The sequence below is a fragment of the Mobula hypostoma genome, chromosome 6, assembly GCF_963921235.1.
Source record: "Mobula hypostoma chromosome 6, sMobHyp1.1, whole genome shotgun sequence".
Classification (NCBI taxonomy): domain Eukaryota; kingdom Metazoa; phylum Chordata; class Chondrichthyes; order Myliobatiformes; family Myliobatidae; genus Mobula; species Mobula hypostoma.
This window is the reverse complement of record NC_086102.1, coordinates 47986319-48012020: the sequence shown is the minus strand read 5'-3', so window position 1 is coordinate 48012020 and position 25702 is coordinate 47986319. Positions and strand designations below refer to the sequence as shown.

Below are 25702 nucleotides of genomic sequence, written 5' to 3'. Positions count from 1 at the left end.
AGGACTGGAAAAAGATGAGAAGACAGGCAAAGAAGGTTGGGGGGGATGGGGAGAGGAGGAAGAAGTACAAGGTGGTAGGTGTTGGGTGAAACCGGGAGAGGGGGAAAAAGGTGAAGTAAAGAGCTGGGAAGTTGATTGGTGAAAGAGATAAAGGGTTGCAGGAGAGGAAATCTGATCAGAGAGGGTAGATGCTCATGGAAGAAAGGGAAGGGGGAGGAGCACCAGAAGGAGGCGATGGACAGGTAAGGAGATAAGGTGAGAGCAGGAAACAGGAATGGGAAGGGTGAAGGAAAAGGGGGCAAATACTGGAAGTTCTGAAAACAATGTTCATGCCATCAGGGTGGAGGCTACCCAGACAGAATACAAGGTGTTGCTTCTCCAACCTGAGCGTGGCATCATTGCGGCAGTAGAGGAGGCTGTGGACTGACATGTCTGAATGGGAATGGGAAGTAGAGTTGAAATGGGTGGCTACCGGTGATCCCAGCTTTTCTTGCGGAAGGAGTGTAGATGCTCCGTAAAGCAGTCTCCCAGTCTACATCATGTCTCACTGATATACACGCTGTAATCACCGGATACTGTAGATGACCCTACAGACTCACAGGTGAAGTGTTGCCTCACTGGAAGGACTATTTGGGGCCCTGAATGGTGGGGAGGGAGGAAGTGTAGGGGCAAATGTGGTGCTTGTTCCACTTGCAAGGATAAGTGCCAGGAGGGAGATCAGTGAGGAGGGATGAATGGACAAGAGAGTCACGTAGGGCATTGATCCCTGTTGAAAGCAGGGGGAGGGAAAGATGTACTTGATGGTGGAATACAGCTGCGTATCAGTTTCTGTAAGAGATTAGGTACTAATTTTAAAGAATACATAAGTAAGAATGGTGGAGCTAGGAATAACATCCAAATTTATAGGAGAAAGGTAAATTTCTAGAACATAGTATCATTAAAAAGGATGCACGAGTGGATTTAAAGGTAGACAAATCTGCAACTGGCTATGAGGTGAGGAAGAGACATCTGGAGCTGATTTTTTAAAAATCTTTGCTGGCTGTAAGGGAGGTGCCAATTGACAGCAAATATACTTTTATTCAAGATTGGCAGCAGAGGCAACCAGCTAGTACAGGATTCTGGATCTCACATCGGAGGTAGGGAAACTGTTAGAATAAATTCTGGACAAGATTAATTTACACTTGGTGTTGGGGGTTGGGTTAGCATTCTGTCTAATCAAAATAAATGATTGTTTTAAAAAAAGGAGATAAGAAAAGGTTTTAGAGGGCAGTGAGGTTGTGGTTTAAGTTTGAATGTGTGCAGTCCTTCCCTTCAGGTTGGGTGAGACTAGAACTAGTGATCATAGGTTTAGGTTAAAATGTGAAATACTTAAGGGGGATTTGAGTTCAGAAGGTGGTGTGAGTGTGGTAGATGTTGGTTCAGTTGTCACATTGCTTGGAGGAGGGCTATGGTCCACGTGCAGGTAGATGGAAGTAGTCAGAAGAGCAGGTTGGCCGATACGTCAAAGGGCCAGCTTCTGTCCTGTACTGGTCTATGACTACAATCCTACACCTGAATAACTTGTACAATAATTTATTTCCTGCAGCAAAATGAATCCACTGACGGTACTTAACACCACTTTATTAAGTGTTCCAGGGAGCATGAACCAAAGCATCAACACACTACATGTTTAAGTTCCAGCCAAGGAGTGAGGGTTGAGAGAATCTGTGTCTAACTTAACACATGGAGCACAAAAAATTGATCTTTCCCATTTCTTATGAGCTGCTTCCCATTAAAGGCCAACATAAATGAGGAAATTAGAATATTTTGACCATCTGAGAAAACGTCACAATCAAGATCTCAAACTCAGTACAAAGTAGCAACGATCCCACCCTTCCATACACTGCAATCATGGGCTACTGAAAGCAGGCACTTCAAAGCACTAGAAGTAAACACAAAATAAAGTTAGAAGTACCACTAACTCTGGTAAAATAAGTAAACAAATGCTCAAGAACAAAATTACTAGAAGGAACTAAAGAATGCATAAAAATTCGGAGGACGAGTACAGAAAGGGCAAGGATGGAATAAGGCTACATGTGGACCTTGAAAACTAAAACATCAGGTCTAATTCAAACTCATTTACTTATCATATGTGCATTAAAACATAGTGAAATGTGCTATTTGTTTTACCAACCAACACGACCCAAGGATACTCTGGGGACAGCCCACAAGTGTTGCCACACATTCCAGTGATGCCCACCATGTGTTCAGAACACACAAAGACAGCAGAACAAGTCCAGTTCCTCTTTTGCACCCGCCCACACAGACAGTCCTCCACCCCAAGATAGGCCATCCTCCGCCTCCAGCAGACTCAGACATTGAGGCCTTTGACTTCTCCAGTAGACTTGCTGATCCTGTGCTCTAGCCATTGGACCTCGACTTCAGATTGACATTTGGGCTTTGGTCTTCGATACGGATTCCTGGACTTGCGGGACAACAGCAGATGCAGACTGCGGACTTCAAGCATTAAACTCTGAAGTTGCCAACGATAGGACCATGAACACTAGACCTCGAACTACCGTCTTGCTGACTCGTAGGGGTTTAAGCAGCCCAAATGCCCAATACTCATACGGAACTCTGATCCATGAACCCACCGACGACTTGCTGATCTGGGGGTCCACCAGCTCTCATCTTCGCCGGTCTGCCAGCTAGACATCTGATCACTTATGTCCTTTGTCACCAGCCTTTGAATGCGGAGCAGAGTTCCTGAATCTAGCCTGATCTCCAGCTCCCCCACATCTCTGACCCTAAACCCTAACCTGACCCCTAATTCCTGTCTGCCCCCAAACATTCCATACAGACCTAAAAACCAACCAAGTCTGAGCTACAACCTTGATAGAGACTGCAGCTTGCGCCTCCTCAGCAAGTACAGAGGAGGAAACAAGGCTGAGCATCTAGATTTGGCAAGTTTGCATAAAAATAATGAACTAATGATGATGAAACAGAAAAGTTCAGAGGTTAAAACCAAAGATAAAACAAAATATCCAGTTTCAGTATGATTAGCCTTCAACTTCACTGAGGTGGGCATTTTAAAAATAATTCCTAGTTAACTGCATTAGCAAGAAACATTGACAATCGGCATAACCAAATGGTTCACCAAAACTCTGTCCAAGACCACACGTGAAACCTTAACTGAACAGAAGGGTGAATCAAAAAAACATCAGATAGAATGTTTTTCCTTACTACAGTTAACAGAAGCAATAATCTGTTGATTTGAGCTCTTTAACTACCAGAAAACCACATATTTTCCAAATAGCTTTATTTATATTATTCCCACTCTTCAATGCCCCCTAAATTTATCTAGAATAGATAAATGCATTAATAACTGGATTTAAACTGTAATAATCAACATTTAATACTGCAAAAAAAAACATTTGTCATGTCCACATAAATAAAGCTGAAAATCAAACCACCATTTTGTAAGGTATATGATGATGAAATAATTTGTCAGTGCCAATTCAACCTTGAAGGCAGATTATGGGAAGTTGCAATCCAATTATGGCTTCCCTGTGCCCAGCCCTGAGAAATAAAACGATCTACAGTACAAATGGAAGGGAATAGTTGACCCTTGGTTCGCAATTAAAATTAATCCACCTACAGTTGTGAGTTGAAACAGGCCTCATTGAGAAAAGTGATTAATTTGAATAGAAAGGAAAAGAAAGAATCGTGTAGTTTGCCAGAATATTCTTAGCAGCGAGACGCTCTCCAGATCTTAAAGCCATCAAAAATTGTCACATTTCACACGAAAACTCAGCACCCCTTTCTCTCAGACGTTGCCTCTTCAGATTGCTTTAAACTATGCAACAGAAGCTACGAATAGAGTAAGTCGCCGAAAGTGGAGCTGGAAACTGGGGATGTGGCCACGAAGCTTTTTACTGGCATCCGACCCAATCTGGCCGAATCCTTTCCGTTTCTCAGTTAATCGCGAAAGGGATTGTTCCCAGAGGAAGCAATAAACACAGTTAACTCCACTATCACCATTTCTTTCGCACTTCCCCCCCCACCCAACAAAAAAAAGCCAACAAAAATAAAGCAAAACTAAAGTTATACGTAGCCCGACGAACCCTAACATTGTTGACGTGTATGGCGATTTCAAAGATTGGCAGTTCCTCTGTCCAATGGGGAACCACCTTAGACCGGCGCCAGTTGCAATATGAGAAGGACGGGTCGATATAATAGCCAATGATTGTCGGTATGGATCGGAAGAGGCGGGCCCTCGCTTCAGTTGCTCCCGCAGCACGAACTGACGTAAATCAACACAAAGACACGTGGTGTCGGTAGCTGTCGGTCATTGGTGGGGAGTGGGTTTGCTGCTTGTGCGCTTACGGCGTAGAATCGGTGTGACACAATTACAACTTTCTGCTTTGAAGTTTTCTCTGTTTTTTTTGCTAATATCATTTAAATGCTATTTTAGTTTTTCTGAATAAATAAGGACTTCAACAGCGTGTGGTAGAAAGGAGCAAGAGCTTGAAGGATGTGAAAAACAAAAAAGTGCACGGAAATAATAAAGAATAATACAAAATAAATTGCAAACAGTTTTTTTTCATCTCTGTAAACCCATGAAATCCTGTGGAGTATCATTCGGTGATGAGGAAAAGAAAATGGCGGCGGGAAAACCGAGTGAAATTGAGGATGACTTTCCAACTCTGACGCCCCAGGAGAGAGACTCTATTGCAACTCTCGATAGGTTAGAAAATTCTGCAAGTTTTGTGTTGTGTTTTTGATTGAGTTTTAGTGTTTGTGCATAAATTAAATCCGATGTTAACGTATGTCATCTTGTCTGTCGCGTTCGCACAGCCGACTGTTTGGATTTCTGAAGGTTCATGAAGATGGCGCCAGAACGAAGGCCTTGTTAATAAAGGTAAGAGCTGAGAAACACTGTCTTTTTAATGTATGTTTCAATATATGTGTTGCAATCGTAAACTTCTTCACCCCCTTCTTTTGAACAATAAAAGCAGTCTTAAAAGAAAACACCCCTACTTTCCACTGGGCAGTATCATTTAATGTTGTCATATTTTTATATCTGTAAAATAACCTGAGAAGCAATGGTGCATATGAAAAGAGATGTTTGCAGATGTTGAACGTGTGGTGTGAGTGACAAGTCTTTTGTTTTAGGTGGTTATATTAAAATTGGCTACTCTCTCGCCCTCCCCCCTCGTTCTGTTTTGCCTTCCAAGTCTCTGGGCTCTGCTTGTGGGTTTTGTGTTGTGCATCGGTTGAAGTTTCGCTCCGCGTTAAAAATGGCTGCTGATCTCCAAGATGGCGGGACAGGGAGGAGAGAGGAAAATAGTGAGATTGGAAAGGAAGGACAACAACAAACAAAAAGAAACTCGGGCTAATTTCATTCTTTCTTCACTTGCAACGTGCATTGTGTTGTATACATGAATTATACCTACTGAGGTGTTGGAAACGGAAACGTTGATGGGATTGTTTGTGCGCTTTTAAGACAAATGCACAATGATTCTTTCACTCAACCTGTAGCACGAAACAGTAATTGGGAAACATAATTAAATGGCTGCAATCCCATAGAGGCTGTGTGATATTTCATTAAATAGATTTTGAGGAGGGTGTAAATTTGCTGAAATGAGACAGAACCACGTCTTCAAGATAAACTTTCATATAGAATCGATATTAACATTGCAGTATAGGTCTTTCTTAAAATTGTACTGTAATAGAACATATTTGTACGTATCGTAAAGTTTATGTACATTGAACAATTCTGGAGCGTCCGATCTCACTAGATTTTGATTTCCTACTTGATTCGTTGTTTTCAGCGAGGAAAATGCGGCAGTTTGTGTTTTTATTTAGGTGGGTTAAAATCTGAGCTTATGTAAGTGTTGTAATATTCGGTCCGACATGTTTCTACTGATATTTACTGATTTAAATTGACTCAAATTGCATTTTTTATTTGCTTGTTTCATGGTTTGCTCTAGTACATTTTTGTAACGTGAGTATTTCTGAGGAAGTATGGTTGTCGTTTGAAAATGAATGTTAAGATTTTATTTACTAATTGGGCATTCGTATTAAAGCCCTTAAAGTGTTATTTCATTTAACCGCAGCATAGTATGAAGTCATAATTCATTAGTTTTAGGTTCTAATTCTCTTTCACATGTCAGATAGGTAGTCTATAAGATGAAACGTTTAATTGCCAATTATATGATTATGAATAAGAAATAAACTTTTATAGGCAACAAATATTAAGGTCTATTTGAGGATGTTGATTTTGTATTTAATCTAAATTCAAGCTGGAACTCTAAAAGTAATTGGATCGTCGCAGTTTCCTGATTTGTAGTGAGTTTGTTCTCCAGCATACAGAACCTCTCAGTACAAAATTCCAAAATGCTTTTCTGTTAACAGAAAAGCTGGTAGAAATCAGTAATGTCACAATACAGCTTAGTAAACCGCCCAATTCTTATAAACCATTAACTCGCAAATTTGAATTTGTACGAAACACATTGCTAATGGTGCTTTGACTGTTCTTGGTGAGGGTTGACAAGGTTGGTCATGCTTCTAACATTTACCTGTGAATGGTGAGAATTACACTGTATTGTTTTAATAGCTAAGTAGCTGTCTCACACTACCTGGTTTGCAAGGAATAATCTGAGCATTTGTAGAATACTGGGTGGTGGGGGAAGGCACATATTTCTGTATTAAAATGCTTTTTGGGATAACTGTTAAATACTCATCTATGTCAAAAGCTTAAATAGGTAACTCTGCAGTTATATGAAATCTATATGTAATATCCAGACTTATTGGAATTGGTTTAATATTGTCGCATTACCCAAGTGCAGTGAAAAGCTTGTCTTGCATGCAGTTCATAAGGTCAATTGACTGCATTGAGGTAGTACAAGGTAAAACAATAACAGAATGCAGGATAAAGTTGAACATTACAGAGAAAGTTCAGTGTAGGTAGACAGTAAGGTGCAAGATCATAACATGGTAGATTTGAGGTCAAGATCTAGATGGAGGAGGGTTCCTTAGTATGATACATTTTATTTTATGAGTGAACTATTCAACAGCATTATTATTGATAGTAGGATAGAAGCTATCCTTTATTCCAGTGTTGTGTGCTTTCAGGCCTATGTATCTTTTGCCTGATGGGAGAGGGTGAAGAGTAAATATCCAGGGGTAGATGGGGTCTTTGAGTCTGTTGGCTGCTTTACTGAGGTAGTGGGAATTGTAGACAGCTCATTGAAGGAGGGCTGGTTTCTGTGATACACTGAGTTTTGTCCACAACTCTGCAGATTCACGTGGTCATGGGCAGAGTGGAGCCATGTTACATCCAGATTGGATGCTTCTTATGGTCTGATGTTGAATAATGCTATATCTTCATGACTATGAATTATATTTGGTGTAGTCAAATCTATTCACTCTATTTATAATGTCAGTCTTGTAAGGCAGAAAGATCCCAAGTTTGATCATGAATTTGTGCAAAATGGGTCGGGGCTGATTGGGGCACGCGAACTGCCCTTGCATTTGCAATATTATAGGAAGACTGTAGTTGTATATTTATAAAGTTAACTATTGTAAATAACTCGATGGTTTCCTACTAAAGATTTTATCTTTGAGAAGTGCAGTTAACTTGAGTAAAGTTTTTTTTGTACAGTTGGTTCAGTTGATGGAATATTTGCAACGCCAAAGAGATCCAAAAAGTCAACTTTTATGTATGGAAAAAGTATTGGATAGCTGCGGGGGAAAGAAAACACATTCAAAAGTTGGTCATTATTTTAAAATATGTAGGCTAACTTGCTCATAACACAGTAACAAACATGACCTTAATGGTGCTAATCATTTATGGCCTCATTTCCTTTTATAATTTAAAACCTCTATTGTGCATACACTAAAATTTGTATGATTAAAATCACCTAACTATTGAAGTAGTCCTCTGTTTTATATTACAAATGAGAGCAATAGGTGATTTGTTTTCTGTAAGTTACTCAGTTTGGTGCTTATTGAGTTTAGATCTTTCTAGTTAAAGGTAGAGCAGACAAAATGCTGATTAAATATGCAAGACTTTGTTGTGATGACTCATTGAGTTTTTTTAAACATTTGTAGAATTAAATGAAGTTATTTATATAAAATGAAGGATAATGATTAATTGCCTAATTTTTAGTCTTTTCATAGTCACATACTCCTCTGTGAAATGATGAACATGCTCAATTCTACTCTGACAGTGGGACAAAATGGTACATTACTTTTTTCATTGTGGTGGAATTTCATGATTTGCCCCTCAGTACCAAACTGTTTTGAGCAAAATTAAATGATTTCCAGATAATTGCTGCACAGAGCTTGTGATTAGCTTGTTTTCTTTTCAGTGTATTAACCGTTGGTTGCTGCATGTATTCTTAAAAATTTGAAAAGAACACGGTGATTGAATGTGTAACATTATTCATGACATGATACTACTCAGTATTTGAAAAATAGTTAATTTATTCCAATTCAGTTTATAATTTAAAACATTTGTATTGATTTTCATTTTGGATGCATATGCATTTCTTGATTTCCAAATGCTAAGTTTGCATAGTGTGTAGTTTAATTACAGGTCAAAAGATTATTTTTATTAATCTTATTTACTTTCCTGTAGTAAAAAATTATCTAAGTGATCAGCATTGTGAAATTATTGAATCTTTAAAAGTTTCCTTTCATAATACTGTGATAGGTCTTTTAAGTTATAATGCTGTAGCATTACTGTGGCCTGTGTAGATTCCAGTACAAATGCAGGACTGCAACACCCCAATACAGTTTGCAGAAATCGTTTAATTTTGAAATCTGATACTTGCAGTTGGTTTGTTTTCCGAACTAAGGTTGCATGTCTTTTAGAGATGGAGGGGAAATGTTAAGATTTGTGAAGCCTAGGGATCTGCAAGTAATAGGATATTCAGGAATAATGAACTATGGACTGATTGTTGGCAGTTTAAAAAAAAAACATACTTTGAATCAGGAATGATTTGATTCCCTTATTTATCAATCCCCCTCCCCCCCCAGTAATTGTTTACATTGAATATTTTCCCTGAAGTTAAAATATGTTTTTACTGCTATTTCTCACTAACATCTGAATTATTGTTTGGCTTTTCTTAAAATGATTAGATATTCTATGTTTACCCTACATTGCCACAGTGATTACACTTTCAAAGGAAGCATTAGTAACCTTTTTATGACATCATGAGATTATGATATTTTAAATGTTCCTATGGCTTTCCAAATTTTCATTTGCTGTTTCTTTTGAACATACTGATGTAGACATGTTCTTGTTTTGCTTTAAATATGCTTCTATTGGGATCTTTTTATTCATTGCCAGTTTCCCAAAGATGGTAATGTGGACCTGATTTTATGACTGAAGTCCATCCAGTGAAGATGCTGTTGTATATTGAAAAGGAAGTTCCATGGTTTTGATTCATTGCGTGAGTACACTCAGTGACCACTCTATCAAGTACATTCTGTACCTTTATAAAGTGGCCACTGAATGTATGTTCTAGTACTGCTGCTGCAGCCCATTTACTTAAAGGTTCGACGTATTATGCATTTAGAGATGCTGTTCTGCATGCCGCAGTTGTAATGTGTGTTTAGTTGAGTTACTGTTGCTTTTCAGTTGGGTTGAACCAGTCTGGCCATTCACCTCTGACCTCTCATTAACAAGGCACTTTCACCCACAGAACTGCTGCTCACTGAATGCTGCTTGTTTTTTTTTGTTTCATCCTCTCCTGATTATTGACGTCAGGAGCAGGAAACCAGAGGTCCATGATACAGTTCTCATCTGAGGATCAGAGGTGGAGAGGGTTAGCAACTTTAAAATTCTTCAGTGCTGTCATATAAGAGGATCTGTCCTGTGTCCAGCACGCAAGTGCCATTACGAAGAAAGCATGGCAGCACCTCTACTTAGAAGTTTGTGAAGAACTGACTTGTCATTTAAAACTCTGACAAACTGCTATAGATGTGTGGTGGAGGGCATGTTGAGTTGTATATGGTGACATTTATGTATTTTGATAATTTTACTTTGAACACCTATCATACGCCCACACTCCTTCCACTGGTCCTCTTCCCTTGCTGTTCTCATCTGTCCACCCACCTCTTATCTAGTTCCAAGCTTCACCTTCCTTCTCCTCAGAGTCCGTCATCTACTGATCTTTGTTACCTCCACGATAACCTCCCAGCTTCTTTCGCTTTGCCTGCTCTCACCTCCTTCACCTGCCTTTCATTTCTCTTCACCTGGATCCACCAATCACTTGCTAGCTCTTGTTACATGCCTTCCATTCATATTTTCAAATTGGGCATCGACCCTCTCTTCAGTTTTGATGAAGGATCTTGACTCAGTGTCATCTGTCATTTTCCATCCACAGAAGCTGCCTGACCTGCTGTGTCCCTGCAACATTTGTTTAGGTGCATCAGTGAGCTGTTAATTGGTTGATAATTTACAGTACCATTGATGTCATCCTTGGTCATTGTGCTGCTGATTGAGAATAGATTGATAATTAATCTGATTTCGATTGGTGTAAACTTTTGTAGGCTGAGGGTAACTTGTACAGTTTCCATATATTACAGCTTTGGCACATTAGTCGGTATTTTAGAGTAATAGAAAAGCACAGCACAGAAGCAGGCTCTTTCGCAAATCTAGTCCGTGCCAAACTACTTAACCTGCCTACTCCTATTGACCTGCACCAGGACCATAGCCCTCCATATCCCTACCATCCACATATCTTAAACTTTGAAATTGAGTTCACATGCAACACTTGTGCTGGCAGTTCATTCCACAACTTAACAAGCTTCTGAGTGAAGATGGTTCCCCTCATGTTCCCCTTAAATTTTTCACCCCCTCCACACCTAACCCATGACCTCTAGTTGTAGTCCCACCCAACCTCTGAAAAAAGCCCGCTTATATTTACCCTATATATACCACTCAATTTTTTATACCTCTATCAAATCCTCTCAATCATCTGCGTTCAAAGGGTCACCTAAAATCCTAACCTATTCAATCTTTCCTTATAACTCAAGTTCTTCAGACCTGGAAACATCCTTGTAAATTTTCTCTGTACTCTTTCAACTTTATTTACATCTTTGCTATATGTAGGTTGCCAAAACTGCATGCACTACTCCAAATTAGGCCTCACCAGTGTCTTATACAAATTCAACATAACATAAATTAGTACATTGGTTTATGAAGGCCAATGTGCCAGAATCTTTCTTTACGGCTCTATCTACCTGTGATACCACTTTCAATGAATTATGGACCGAGATTCCCAGATCCCTTTGTTCTTCAGCACTCCTCAGTACCCTACGTTTCACTATGTAAGACCTACCCTGGTTGGACCTACCAAAGTGTGACACCTCACACTTGTCTGCATTAAATTCCAGCTGCCATTTTTCCAGCTGGTTCAGATCCCGCTACAAGCGCTGATAGTCTCCCTCGCTGTTCACTACACCCTCTATCTTGGTGTGATCCTCATTTTCAGACATGCTTGGTTCTGCTTTGCTCTTGGACTTCCACTGAAGCAGGATTGATCATCTGGCTTTAACGGTAGAATGAGGGACATGCTTCGCCTCAAATATTATAGATTTTGATGTAATGCAGTTCTATTGATAGCATTTAGCAGGGGCTATGTACTATGAGAATTGCATTATATTGTGTACTATCATGCTATATGAGCTGGATCCATAGCAAATCTAGCAGCTCAAAACTAGGTACGTATCCCCTCCAAGAGGCTTAGCCTTGAGCTGCTAGATTGCTATGGATCCAGCTCGTACAGCATGGTAGTACCACAAGATGCAGGATGCCCTTGGTATGGAAAAAAGGACTTTGACCACAGCACAGTCCTTGTAAGGCACTTCTGTCAGTATTTTAATGTTGCTTTTGCATGAACTAGATAATTGAAAATAAGGGCCACGGCATTCATTTCTCCATTTAAAAAAAAATTTAGCCATCGATTTGAGACAATTTCTAGCATCCATATGTGCCAGGCCTTATTCTGTTAGGTCAAAGGATAGTGTCCTGGAGGATCTACAATGGGTAGTCAGATCTGCCCAATGCATCACCCACACCAGCCCACATGCCATCCAGGATATCTATGCTGAAAGGTGATGGGAAAAGTGCCATCATGAATGATCCCACCCACCCACCCTGCTGATGGACTGTTTGTCCCATTCCAATCTGGGAGGAGGCTGCATAGGATCCAATGCAGGACCACCAGAGTCAAAAAAAGTTACTTTCCCCAAGCAGTAAGGCTGATCAACACTGCCACTCACTAACCCACCCCTCCACACTTCCATCCACCACTACTTTATTATTTCCCGTCAGAGTCGCCTTATGTACAGATGCTCCTGTGTCTAGCGGCACTTTATGCAATCAATCTATGTATATAAGCTATCTTACATATTTATATTTATTATTATTCTGTTCTTTATCTGTTTTTTGTTCTGCAACGGAACTGGAGTAACAATTATTGTTTTCCTTTACACTTGTGTACTGGAAATGATGTTAAACAACTTGGATCTTGAATGTAATGATGAACCTGGAAGCTACTCATCCCCATCTGAAGTATTCACTGTGTATTTGTACTCATTCCTTAGAAGAGGAAAAATGATAGATGCTAATTAAAGCTGTCTTTGTCAGTATTTGATGCTGTGCCATTGGAGTTTGTAATGAAAAATCCCAGGCTCATTCTGTCTCTATATCACTGTGGTGCCACCTCTTGTGCCTTGCTGGTGTGAAAGGATGTACTTGATGGTTATGTTGGTATAGTCTGGAACTTTGAGTGAAATGTATGATTCTTTGAGCTTGACTGTCAAGATACTAGCCAGTCCTTGCAATCTGCACATATTTTCCTGGTGTGTGTTTGGAGGAAATTTCAAGATTGAAATTGAATAAGTGCCTCAATTGAAGATTGGTCCTTCAAAGTTTTTTCCCCCTTGTTATTGTTTAGAACATATAACAGTATAGCATAGGTACCGGTCCTTTGGCTCACAAAGTGCTGAACTAGTTAAGTTAGCAATCGGATGCCCAACTAAACTAATCCCTTTGGCCTACACAGTGTCTGTATCTTATACATTTATGTGCCACTACCACACCAGGCAATGCATTCTAGGCACTCAGTGCTATGTGTAAAATTAAAAAAGAAAACAACTTGTCCTGCACACCTCCTTTGAACTTGTCCCCTCTCACCTGCAATGCATGCCACGCCCACATTGCTGGAGGAACTCAGCAAGCCAGACGGCATCTCGGGAGGGAAATGAACAGTTGATATTTTGGGCTGAGACCCTTCATCAACACTGGAAAGGAAGAGAGGGGATGTGAGTGGCTGGGAGGTGAAGAGGCATAGGGCTGAAGAAGGCTTTTGATAGAGGACAGTAATAATGTAATGGAGGGAAGGAGGTGAGGAACCACAGAGGGAGTGATGGGCAGGTTGTGAGGATGGGATGGGGAAGAGAAGATGGGCGTCTGCAGCAAAATGGGAAAACAAAGGTGGGTGGGGTGGCGGGAGAAAAACAGGAGAGTACTTACCAGAAGTTAGGGAATTAGGTGTTGCCATCTGGTATTAGACAATTCAACTCTGGGGGAAATAGATTCCTGCTGTCTACACTATCTACGGTTAAGAAAAAGTTTGAGCCCTTTGGAATAACCTGGTTTTCTACATTAATTATTCAAAATGTGGTCTGATCTTCATCGAAGTCACAGTAATAGACAAACACAATCTACCTAAACTAATAACACACAAACAGTTGTACTTTTCTTTATATCTTATTTTTTTTTATTTGGGAAAGGTATTCACAAGTATTACACCAACTTTTTTACATATTAAAAACCTTTTCTGTTTTTTTATGTATGTATAAATCTGTATGTATTTATACATTCACAAGTACATGTTCATATTTGCTCCTACCCACAGACATACTTATCCAATCCCTGTGTACTTATTTACTTTTATCATTTTTTTCCCAAATCTTTTCCTTTACTTGTATTAATTCCATGTTTTCCATAAATAAAACAGTGAACATTCTAACCAAGGGAGCTTACATTAACACCATAACTATATTGATGAGGAAATCAGTATGAACCTTGAGGAGAGTCATCTAAACTCTGCTCGCATTGGGGTTATAAGTTCAATCCATTTATTACAAATTTGATAAAATTTTTCTTTTTGAATTCTCAGAGTAAATCATCTTTTCCATTTTAAATATTTCAAAATAATTTCATGCCAATCTTGTAATGTAGGTAATATTGGACTTGGCCACTTTCTGGTGATTGATTTCTTATTGCCGCTGAAAGGGCCTGCAGCAGCTTTATATCTTTCTTCTGCTCCAAAAACAATACATGCCCCAAATAGAGAGTCTACAAGTTCAGAGGTATCTGAGTCTTAAATACCTTAACTAATGTTCTGTGTATATCTTTCCAATATAAACTTAATTTCAGGTAATCCCAAAAAATATGAAAGTGATTTGCCTTCTTGGAGCCACACCTTCTCCAACACGCCACGTTTGTGTCTTTATAGTTTTCCTGGTATGGCATCTTGAAGTATCTTTAATATTTTTCCAGCAATGTTCTCTCCAAACCAAAGAGTTAGTTGAGGACCGCTAACAGTTGTACTTTTCATGTCTCTATTGAACATGTTTAATTATTTACAGTCCAGGCTGGAAAAAGTACATGATTCTTTGTATTTAATAACTGGTAGAATCTCTTTCAGCAAAAATAATTTCCACCAGTTGTTTCTTGTAGCTGTTGACCAGACTTGCACAATGGCGAGGAGGAATTTTAGATCATTCTTCCATACAAAACTGTTTCAGTTCATCAATATTTCTGGGATACCTTGCATGAACAGCCCGCTTCCAGTCATGCCACAGCATCTCAATTGGGTTAAGATCTGGACTCTTACTTGGCCATTCCTAAACTCAAATTTTGTTCTTTTTAAACCATTCTGTTGTTGATTTACTCTTGTGTTTCGGATTATTGACTTGTTGCATCATCCAACTTCTATTAACTTTCAGGTGACAGACTGCTACCTCGACATTTTCCTGTAAAAATGTCTTGATACAGTTTAAAATTCATTGTTCCCCTCAATGATTGCAAGCTGTCCGGGCCCTGAGGCAACAAAGCAGCCCCAAACCGTAATGATCCTTCCACCGTGCTCCACAGTTGGGATGAGGTTTTGGTGTTGGTGTGCAGTGCAGTGCAGTGCCGTGCCCTTTTCCCTCCATACATAGCGCTCTGCATTTCTGCCAATTGTTTCAACTTTTGTCTCATCTGTTCACAGAACATTGTTCCAGAAGTGTTGTGGAACACCCAGGTGGTATTTTATAAACTTGAGATGTGCAGCAGTGTTTTTGGAGAACAGTGTTTCTTCTGTAGTGTTCTTCTATGAGCACTATTCTTGTTCAGTGTTTTCCTTATAGTGGACACATGAATAGAGACTTTTTAGCAAGTTCTAGAGATCTCAGCAGGGAGAGTAGCAACAGGACTGAACTTCTGTACTGTTTCTCTTACTGCGGACTGATGACCATTCAGGTCTTTAGAAATGATTTGTAGCCTATTCCAGCTTCATGTATCTCTACAATTCTTCTTCTAAGGTCCTCTGAAAGTTGTTTTGATTGAGGCATGGAACACATAACCAGATCTTTCTTGAGAAGAGCAGGCTCTGTTAGTAACCTGACTTTCTTTTTATAGGACAACCCACACCTCCAATCTCATCTCATTGACCGGAGCATCTGACTCCAATTAGCTTTTGTGGAAAGCATTACCAGGGGTTCACATTTTTTGAACATCGGCTGTGATAGTTTAGATGGTGTACTCAGTATTGATGAGAAGTACAATTGTATGTGTGCTATTAGCTTAGGCAGATTATGTTTGTCTATTATTGTGACTTGAATGAAGATCAAACCACGTTTTTATACGTAATCAATGCCATAAACCAGGTAATTGCAAAGGGTTCGCAAACTTTTTTTGCAACTGTATGCATCTCAATATTTAATAAACCTCTGTCAAATCTCCTCTCAGCCTCTGCCATTCCAGAGATGATAACCTTAGTTTGTCCTATCTCTCCTTGTAGCAAATGCCCTTTAATTTAGGCAGCCTGCACCCTCTCCAAAGCTTCAACATTCTTTCTATAATGGGACAGTCAGAACTGAATGTAATATACCAGATGTGGCCCAACTACAATTCTATAAAGTTGCAACATAGTTTCCTGACTTTTGAACTCAAAGCCTCAGCAAGCATGCTGTATGCCTTAATCACCCTATCAACCTGTGTAACACTTTCAGAGGCTTTGAACTTGGACCCCCAAGATCCTTATGCTTATCAACGCTTTTGAGGGTTTTGCCATTAACAGTGAACTCTCTCCTTCTGTTTGATCTCCCAAAGTGTAACACTTCACATTTGGCTGGGCTAAACTCTCATCTGCCATTTTCTTCCCATATCTGCAACTGTTCTATATCCTGTTGTATCCTTTGCCAGTCTTCTACACTATCCACAATACAATGAGTATTCATTTCATCTGAATACTCAGTAACCCACTTACTTATGTTTTCATCCAGGTCATTTACATGTATCACTTACAGCAGATGTCCCTATCATTGTACAAATCCCTGCAGAACAGCATTAGTCACAGACCATGAGCCAGAATGTCCCGGCGATCACTATCCACTGTCTTCTGTGGGCAAGTCGATTCTTAATCCAAACTTTAAATTCACTGTGGATCCCATGTATCTTAAATACTTTGAGCCTCCCATATGGGTCCTTGTCAAATGTGGTACTAAAATACATGTAGACCAAATCCACAGCTCTACCTTTGTCAATCACCCTGGTACTTCCTCAGAAACTCAGTCAAGTTAGTAAGACACAACTTGCCATGTATAAAGCCATGTTGGATGTCCTTATTTATGCCAGAGTTTTCCAATTGCGCATAAATCTTAACCCAAAGAATCCTCTCCAGTAACTTCCCTACCACTAGTGTGAGACTTACTGGTCTGTAGTTTCCTGTATTACTCCTACTTGCCTCCTTGAATAATGGAATAACATTAAGACAAGAAGATGTTGGTCAAGGCCCCAACAAGCTTGTTATATACCTGGGGAATAACAAATTAATCCCTGGGGATTTGTCTATCTTAATATTCTTTAAGGTACAATACTATCTCCTTCTTTATCTGGAAATGCCCTAGCAACATACTCTCTATCCTCCACATCCCTCCTCTTGGTGAATGCTAATGCAAAGTAATCATTTGGGACCTCACCTACATCTTCTACTTCCAAGCACATGTTCCCTCATTTCTCCTAGTGTGATCGTACCTGCTCCCTAGTTATCATCTTGCTGGTGATGTATGGATAGAATGCCTTAATGGTCCCTTCTGACTTTTCAGGTTCTTTTCTGGGTTCTTTAGAATCCTCAAGGGCTCTATTTGAGTTCAACTTTCTGAACCTTATAAACGTTTCCTTTCTCTTCAAAAAATTCACCACCTCTCTCGACATTCAACCTTGTAATCCTTGTCCTTACTGGAACGTACCTGTCCTCTACTCTGTGCAGTTGGTCTTTAAGCATACTCCACATGTCAGATGTGGACTTGCCTAAAAACAGCTGTTCCCAATTATCTCTCTCTAGTTCCTGCCTGATAGTCTTGTAATTTGTTCTACTCCATTTTAATACTCATGCAAGAAACATGCTTCTTCAAAAGCTATCTTAAAACTAGAGTTATGATCACTGATAAGAGTAGTTATGAGGCTGGACTGTCTGGGCATTTTTCTGGTGTCTAGAATCAATTGATCTTGGCCTTGAATATATCTCTTATAGGGATTCTAAAGATGTGAAATGCTTTTCCGTAAAGACATTTCTTCTCTTTTTAATTATCTTTGGTCATAGGGAAGAGTAGGCCTCAAGCTGTGGTGTTGCCTGTCTGCAGCTGCCCAGGGGAGCAGTGGAGTTGGTGTGCTCCACTGGTACGTGGGAGATGGTGTGGTGTGATGTACATGCTGGAGTCAGTGCTGCCCTCCAGTGTTTGCGTAGCAGAAGACAAGATGTATTGTGTTCAACTGCAGACTTCTGCAACATTCATGGACTTAGGGACTTGGATTTTTTTTTTGAATTGTACTTTATGCGCTATGTGTGCCTTGTGCTGTGTATGACAGTTAGTTCTGTGTTTTGTACTTTGACCCTGGAGAAACTCTGTTTCATTTGGCTGTAGTCATGGGTATTCATGTATGTTTGACAATTAAACTCGAACTTTGTCATGAAGCTGTGCCTACCTCATTCTAAGTTCTCTGGCTAGAAGGAATAGTCAGCATTAATCCTGTTAGATTTTCTGGGAAAATTGTATCCCTGAATGAGATTTTTTTTTCTAAATTTGGTGAAAGCAGAGAATTTAGGTGATCTCCACTGAATAAATACCTCATTCCATGATTTAATCTACTGAATCTATGTTGTACTTGACACCAAAGCTCTGTAGAATTTCAAAAAGCCATCCTTCACTGTTATATCCACAAACTTGCTAAAAGATCTCATTACTGTTTGCTTACACCAATTGGATGCTGAATCTAGATCTGTGTGAGAGTGGGAACCATTGAATATAGCAGGACCTGTGGCATGCAAGTTTCACATGGGCCAGTAAAAAGAAGGTAGGTTTAAGTGGAGCAACCATTGTGGGAACATAGAGAGTTAGTGGGGAGTTAAGGCTCAAGAGGCTTCAGTGAGAAGGGCAGAGGCCACAGTGCCAGAGGCAATTTTCTATCTGCCTTGCATAAGTGGGCCAGTTTAAGCTTTGGCTTGAGAGCTTTTGTAGGGAAGTACAGGTGAAGAACAGGTAAGGTTCTTTTTATGGTAGTTATTAAACATGTGCTGTAGCGCGTGGTCAAGTGGTTAAGGCGTCGGTCTGGTGATCTGAAGGTCGCTAGTTCGAGCCTCAGCTGAGGCAGGGTGTTGTGTCCTTGACCAAGGCACTTAACCACACATTGCTGTGCAACAACACCAGTGCCAAGCTGTATGGGTCCTAGTGCCTTCCCTTGGATAACATTGTTGGCGTGGAGAGTGGAGACTTGCAGCATGGGTAACTGCCGGTCTTCCATACAACCTTACCCAGGCCTCAGTCAAAGTCGAAAATTGATGGACAGCCGAAGAAGAAGAAGAAGCTGCGTGGTGTGGAGCTGATGGATACCTTTGTGGTTCCTGATGACCACATCTGCAGTAAGTGTTGGTTGCTCGAGGAATTCAGGATCGAAGATGATGACCTTGAATCTGAGCCTTAAAACACTACAAAAGAAGGGTTGGGAATGCTGGACTCAGGCTGTTATATTTCAGTGCATGCAGCACATGAAATAAGGTAGATGATCTTGTAGCGCGTATAGAGATTAGCAGGCATTACGTTGTGGGCATTGTAGAAAGGTGTGTTATGCACTGTAAGGTTTCACTGCTAACGTAATGGCCTCTCTGTAATGTTCACTGCTCAGGTAATGGTTTCTCTGTAGCAGTAATGCTTGGGTTATTACTAGAGATACCGGGGGCTATGGAATGTGCACTATCCAATGAGAGGCATGTTCTTTCTTGTGGGGCTGGGAGCAGGGATTTTGCTGTCTTTTTTTGGCGAGAGATGAAGAGAGAAGACGCGAATGGAAAGAGTTGTTAGACCAGCGGATGGAGTGGACTTGGAGCGGGTGTCTGACGGTCAGCGAGGCTTGAAGGTCTATGGGGAACGAATAGGTGAATCCATGAGCTCCAATGTGCACATTAATCTGTTTCATTAAAATGAGCCCTTTTACTTTTTATTTTCTTCACTAATCCTATAGTCAGATTAAGATTTATAAAGTTCAATCGTTTAATTGCATACAGTGTACTGTCCGATATTTTGTGGTTCGGGTTTGTAACTGGGCAACACATCACACAGCATTTGTATAAGGGCCTCTGAACGTTAGGTGGGATGCAAATTACAATGGGAGATGACAAAGACATGCAAAAAGGGCAATATTAGAATAGTCATGAACTATTTCAATATGCAGGTAGACTGAGAAAATCAGGTTAGTGATGGATCCTAAGAAGAAGCATTTTGAAGGGTGGTTGAGGCACCATGGCTGATGAAACCGGTCAATGACAGCATAAAAGCAAAAGAGAGGGCATACATTACACCAAAAATTACTGAGAAATGAGAGGATTGGAAAGCTTTTAAAATATTAACCGAAAGCAACTGAAAATGTAATAAAGGTGAAATGTGAAGGTAAGCTAGCCACTGGGATAGAAGGAAAATACCAAAGGTTTTTGCAGACTTAAAGAGTAAAAGAGAGGCAAGAGTGGATATTAGATTACTGGAAAATGATACTAGAATGGTGGTAATGGGGGGGCAGGTAGGAAGAAATGCAGGAACTAATTTAGAATTTTGTGTCAATCTTCACTGTGGAAGGCATCAGATATTTCAGATTCTCAGCGGGAATAAGTGAGTGTAGTCACTATTATTAAGGAGTAAGTGCTTGGGAAGCTGGAAGGTCAGAGGTAGTAATTCACCTGGACCAGATAGACATGCACCCCAGCGTTCTGAAAAATGTAGCTGAAGGGATGGAGACATAGTGGCAATCTTGCAAGAATTGCTAGATTCAGGAATGGTTCCGAAGGTCTGCAAATTTGCAAATGTCACTCTATTCTTTAAGAAGGGAGGAAGGCAAAAGACAGGAAATTATTGGCCAGTTAGAATGACTTCAGTGGTTGGCAAGATGTTAAAGATGAGGTTTCAGGTTACTTGGAGGCACGTGATAAAATAAGTCGAAGTCTGCATGATTTTTGATAGAAAGGAAAGCAAGTGCATTCATTTCGAGAGGATGAGAATATAAAAGCAAGAATGTAATGCTGAGACTTTACAAGGTATTAGTCGAATGCATTTGGAGTTCTGTGAGCTGCTTTCTCCATATCTATCCAGGAGAGTTTTACGACAATGGTCCTGGGAATGAATTGGTTAATGTATGAAGAATATTTGAAGGCTCTGTGCTTGTGCTCACTGAAATTTAGAAGAATGGGAAGGGGGATATAATTAAAACCCAATGAATATTGAAAGAGTGGACATGGAAAAGATACTTTCAATAGTGGGAAAACCTAGGACCACAGAACACAGCCTCAGAATGGAAGGATATTGTTTTAGTATTGAAATGAGGAATTCCTATATCCTGGGGTGGTGATTCTGTGAAATTCATTGCCTTATTCAATTATGGAGGCCAAGTCATTGGGTATATTTAAATCAGAGGTTGATAGTTTCTTGATTAGTAAGGGTGTGGGGTTATGGGGAGAAGTCAGGAGAATGAGGTTGAGAGAGAAAATGACTATGATCGAATAGTAGAGCAGAATAGGCTAATTATGTTTCAATCTCTTATTTTCTTAAGTTTATTTGTGTTTTGTGAAATGGCATACCAAAGTTCTCGTCTCCACTAAGACTTAGTTCTTTCTAATAACCATGAAAATATTCTACTTCATTGTTCCAAAAACATGTATAATTTCGCATTTTTCCACACTTAGTACATCTGCTCACCTTATTCACACATTTAAATTGCCTTTATCCCTTTGCATACTCTGTACTTCATTAATTTCCCCTCAAGCTTTATGTGAGCTTTGAAGCTAGAAGTGCTGTGCTTCTGTCGTTAAAATAAATTGAGTAAGTATGGGATCAGTACTGTTCAGATACACCACCCTAGGTGACCTGTTTATCTCTGTTAATTGATGTATAACCAATTCTCCATATAGGCTGGTGGTCATTGCAACCCCATGAACCCTCAAGGTGGTACATTTTGAAGTGTCATAGAAAATCCAATGTGTCATATCTATTGATTAGTATGGACAATGGAAGTTGCATCTCAAAAAAATGTGTTATCATGTATTATTTTCTCTTCAAGATTTAAGTTTATTTGTCATGTGTACATTGAAACATACAGTGAAATGTGTTAGTTGCAACATGTTCCAGAAACTGCATTTTGAAAGATAAATGGGAGCAACCACATTTAAATTATGGCTGCTCGTTGTTCATATATACCCTCTAGGAGGAGTTGTTGAGTGAATTTCCAGTTTTTCCCAAGTTCTGGATGTATAAAATATGAATTTTATAAACTCTCTGTGCTTGAGTTAGATTTTTGGCCTTCTGTCTAATGTGCAGAAGTGTAACCTACTCAATAGATTCATAGGGAGTTAACTTTAAATTCATCCAGATGATTATATTTATAAAATATGGTGTTGAATATAAATTGCTTAATCTGGTATTGAATATAGTTTGGATGTTAGTGTTGAATATTGAGCCTGGATAAAGATGTAGAAGTGAGGATTGGCTAATTCCTATTGTTTTACGTATGTCTCCAGTAGCATAAATTGGAACAATTGAATGACTAAATTATTGCAAGTACAGCATTTGGTTTTTGCTTTTTATCCAGTTTGTCCTTTTCTATTGTTGTTCTTTGCCGCCATAGAGCAAATTGATGAGAAATGGCAAGAAAATTGGAAGCTGTTTAAGGGTCATGCTAACATCTATGAATAATTTCACACACTTCCAATAAAATCAAGGGGCAAACAATTCTAAGCCTTGTTATGCAAATACAGTTTATACATTTTGAGTAACCTTAGAGAGCAGAATGTTGAAATGTATTTAAGTATGTTTACAACATTGCTTTTTATATAAAAAAAATCAAGCGCAAGAGATTCTGTAGATGCTGGGAATATAACAACACACACAAAATGCTGGAGGAACTCAGCAGGTTAGGCAGCATTTATGGAAAGGGATAAAGAATCGAAGTTTTGGGCTGAAAGCCTTTATCAGGACTTAAAAAGAAAGGGGGAAGAAGCCAGAATAAGGTGGGCAGAAAGGAAGGAATACAAGCTGGAAAGTGATTGTCAAAACCAGGTAATAATGTGATTATAGTTTGTGTGTGTGTATATATGTACGTATATACAGATATGAGTCATCATGATGCTTCCTGATCTGCTGAGTTGCTCCAGGATTTTATTTATTTATATATATGTGTGTATGTATATATGTGTATGTATGTATATATATGTGTGTGTGTGTTTTTTAATCTATATAATTCTGTGCAAAGGGATAATACAAATATGCCACATAAATAACCAAAAGGAATATGTGTAGGTTGTATTTATTTAATACTTTTAATATTCAAACTTGCAGCTGTAGTGTGGGAAAATTTTGGTACAAGCTAAACAGTTAACCAGACAATTACATTCTAATGACTGTAATTGTTTTGGGGATGTAGTTTGAGTCTTGAGGAGTTGTAGCAGCTGAGATGAAACTCTAATTATGGCTGCAGTCGCTGGAATTAAAATGATAGAGTAGAAAATAGATTTGAAGATTTCTAGCATCTGGATAGTTTTTCTTTTGTTTGGATTATTTCTGCCAAGATTTGGTACACCAAAATCTTTAGGCTGTAGGTGTGGTACAAATTTGGATTTGTATCTTCTACCCTTCAGCCTAATCTGTTGGATATAAAGGTCTGTATTCTATTCGCATTTTTATTTTCTGTGCCAGTCCCTAACATTAAATGATTGATGCAGGTGGACATGTCTCTGTGAATTTTCACAACTTTTAGCTTTTATCCATTTCTGGTTGCTCTGTTTTGTCCTTTTCAGTTCCTCAAGTGGATAACTGTATAGTAGTTAACCCACAGATCCATTTGTCATATTTTTGCATTTACTTTATCAGATAATTAATTTGTAATTTAATGCTTCCATCTCTTTAAGTGTAACATATCTTTGTAATGTGAGCAAACTTCATATGCAGCTTATCACCTAAATTTATAAATGATTTGGAAAACAGAAAAACAATTTAAAATAAACATATAGGAGAATATAACAATAGACTAAATGACCTCGGCCATATAAGGGGACGTTTCAAGTCAAGTCACTTTTTATTGTCATTTTGGCCATAACTGTTGGTACAGTACACAGTAAAAACGCAACAACGTTTTTCAGGACCATGGTGCTACATGATCAATACAAAAACTACACTGAACTATGTAAAGCAACACAAAACTACACTAGACTACAGACCTACTCAGGACTGCATAAAGTGCACAAAACAGTGCAGGCATTACAATAAATAATAAACAAGACAATAGGCACAGTAGAGGGCAGTAGGTTGGTGTCAGTCCAGGCTCTGGGTATTAAGGAGTCTGATGGCTTGGGGGAAGAAACTGTTACATAGTCTGGTCGTGAGAGCCTGAATACTTCGGTGCCTTTTGCCAGATGGCAGGAGGGAGAAGAGTTTGTATGAGGGGTGCGTGGGGTCCTTCATAATGCTGTTTGCTTTATGGGTGCAGCGTGTGGTGTAAATGTCTGTAATGACGGGAAGAAAGAACCCGATGATCTTCTCAGCTGACCTCACTATCTGCTGCAGGGTCTTGCAATCCGAGATGGTGCAATTTCCAAACCAGGCAGTGATACAGCTGCTCAGGATGCTCTCAATACAACCTCTGTAGAATGTGGTGAGGATGGGCCGTGGGAGATGCACTTTTCTCAACCTTCGCAGAAAGTAGAGACACTGCTAGGCTTTCTTTGCTATGGAGTTGGTGTTGAGGGACCAGGTGAGATTCTCCGCCAGATGAACACCAAGAAATTTGGTGCTCTTAAGGATCTCTATGGAGCAGTCGTCGATGTTCAGCGGAGAGTGGTTGTTCTGCGTCCTCAGTGTGATGGTGTTGGAGATGCTGCTTCCGATCCAGAATGACTGAGGTCTCCCAGTCAGGAAGTCTTGGATCCAGTTGCAGAGGAAGGTGTTCAGGCCCAGTAGGCTCAGCTTTCCAATCAGCTTCTAAGGACTGATTGTGTTGAATGCTGAACTGAACAGCATTTGAATGTATGTGTCTCTTTTTGTCCAGGTGGGTTAGGGCCAGGTGGAGGGTGATAGCAATGGTGTTGTCTGTTGAACGATTGACACAGAAAAGTTGTTTAAAGAGTATCGTGAAGAATGGGTGGAGTATAAAAAATGCATAATAATGTCAACCTGTCATTGATTATGCGGTGTCTCTAGTGGGCAAAACACTGAGCTTCATTGTGCTAGGCCTAATTCTGAATTCCCATAAACCAGTGAGTTTAATGGGAATTCTGAAAACATAAGCATTCCAAACATCAGCTATGGCTGCAAAGCCATTTATACAAAGTTGACCTTGGGAGTGTGATGTCTGGAGTTTGTGGATAACAAGGATTTTATATAATAACTGGACAGCATGTTGACCCATTAGGATTTTGATATTGGCATAAAAATTTGACAACTTCTGCATTAATGTCAACTTGAGCTAGAACATCTGTGCTTATTTATGTTACTATCATTTTCATTATGAATTCCAGTTAATGTGGGATAGAAGTACAAGTTTTAAATGAAGCATATAATAAATATCAATGTTTCTATTCTATTTTTAATTTTCAAAATATTTTTGTTCCTTTGTCAAGTTCTGAGAGAGCAGCTAGAAAGATGTGCGTGTCAGTGTTCTCTTTGTGCGGCTTCAGAGCTGTGTGTCAGACGTAGCTATAAGCAGCACTGGGGCCCCACAGGGGACTGTATTGGCTCCCTTCCGATTGACCCTATATGCCTTGGGCTTCAGCTATAACATTGAATCAGTATTCAAGGCTCTCCTTCACATGTTCTAACAATCTGTTGTTTCCAGTACAATCTTCTATGTGGTGGTGTGCTGGGGTAATGGTATCAATACAACTGATGTCAACAGGCTCAT

General features: G+C 39.5%; 1 protein-coding gene across 2 annotated transcripts in view; it reads left to right on the top strand.

Annotated features, from left to right (window-relative positions):
• The first annotated feature begins 4319 nt into the window (after window positions 1-4319).
• Window positions 4320-25702, top strand: part of kdm6a (lysine (K)-specific demethylase 6A) — a 251786-nt gene continuing 230403 nt past the window's right edge. For both annotated transcript variants that reach the window (XM_063050774.1, XM_063050775.1), the window contains exons 1-2: window positions 4320-4726; window positions 4837-4900. In XM_063050774.1, coding sequence (XP_062906844.1) covers window positions 4599-4726; window positions 4837-4900 — 192 coding nt within the window. In that variant the 5' untranslated portion in view covers window positions 4320-4598. The remainder of the gene's footprint in view (window positions 4727-4836; window positions 4901-25702) is intronic.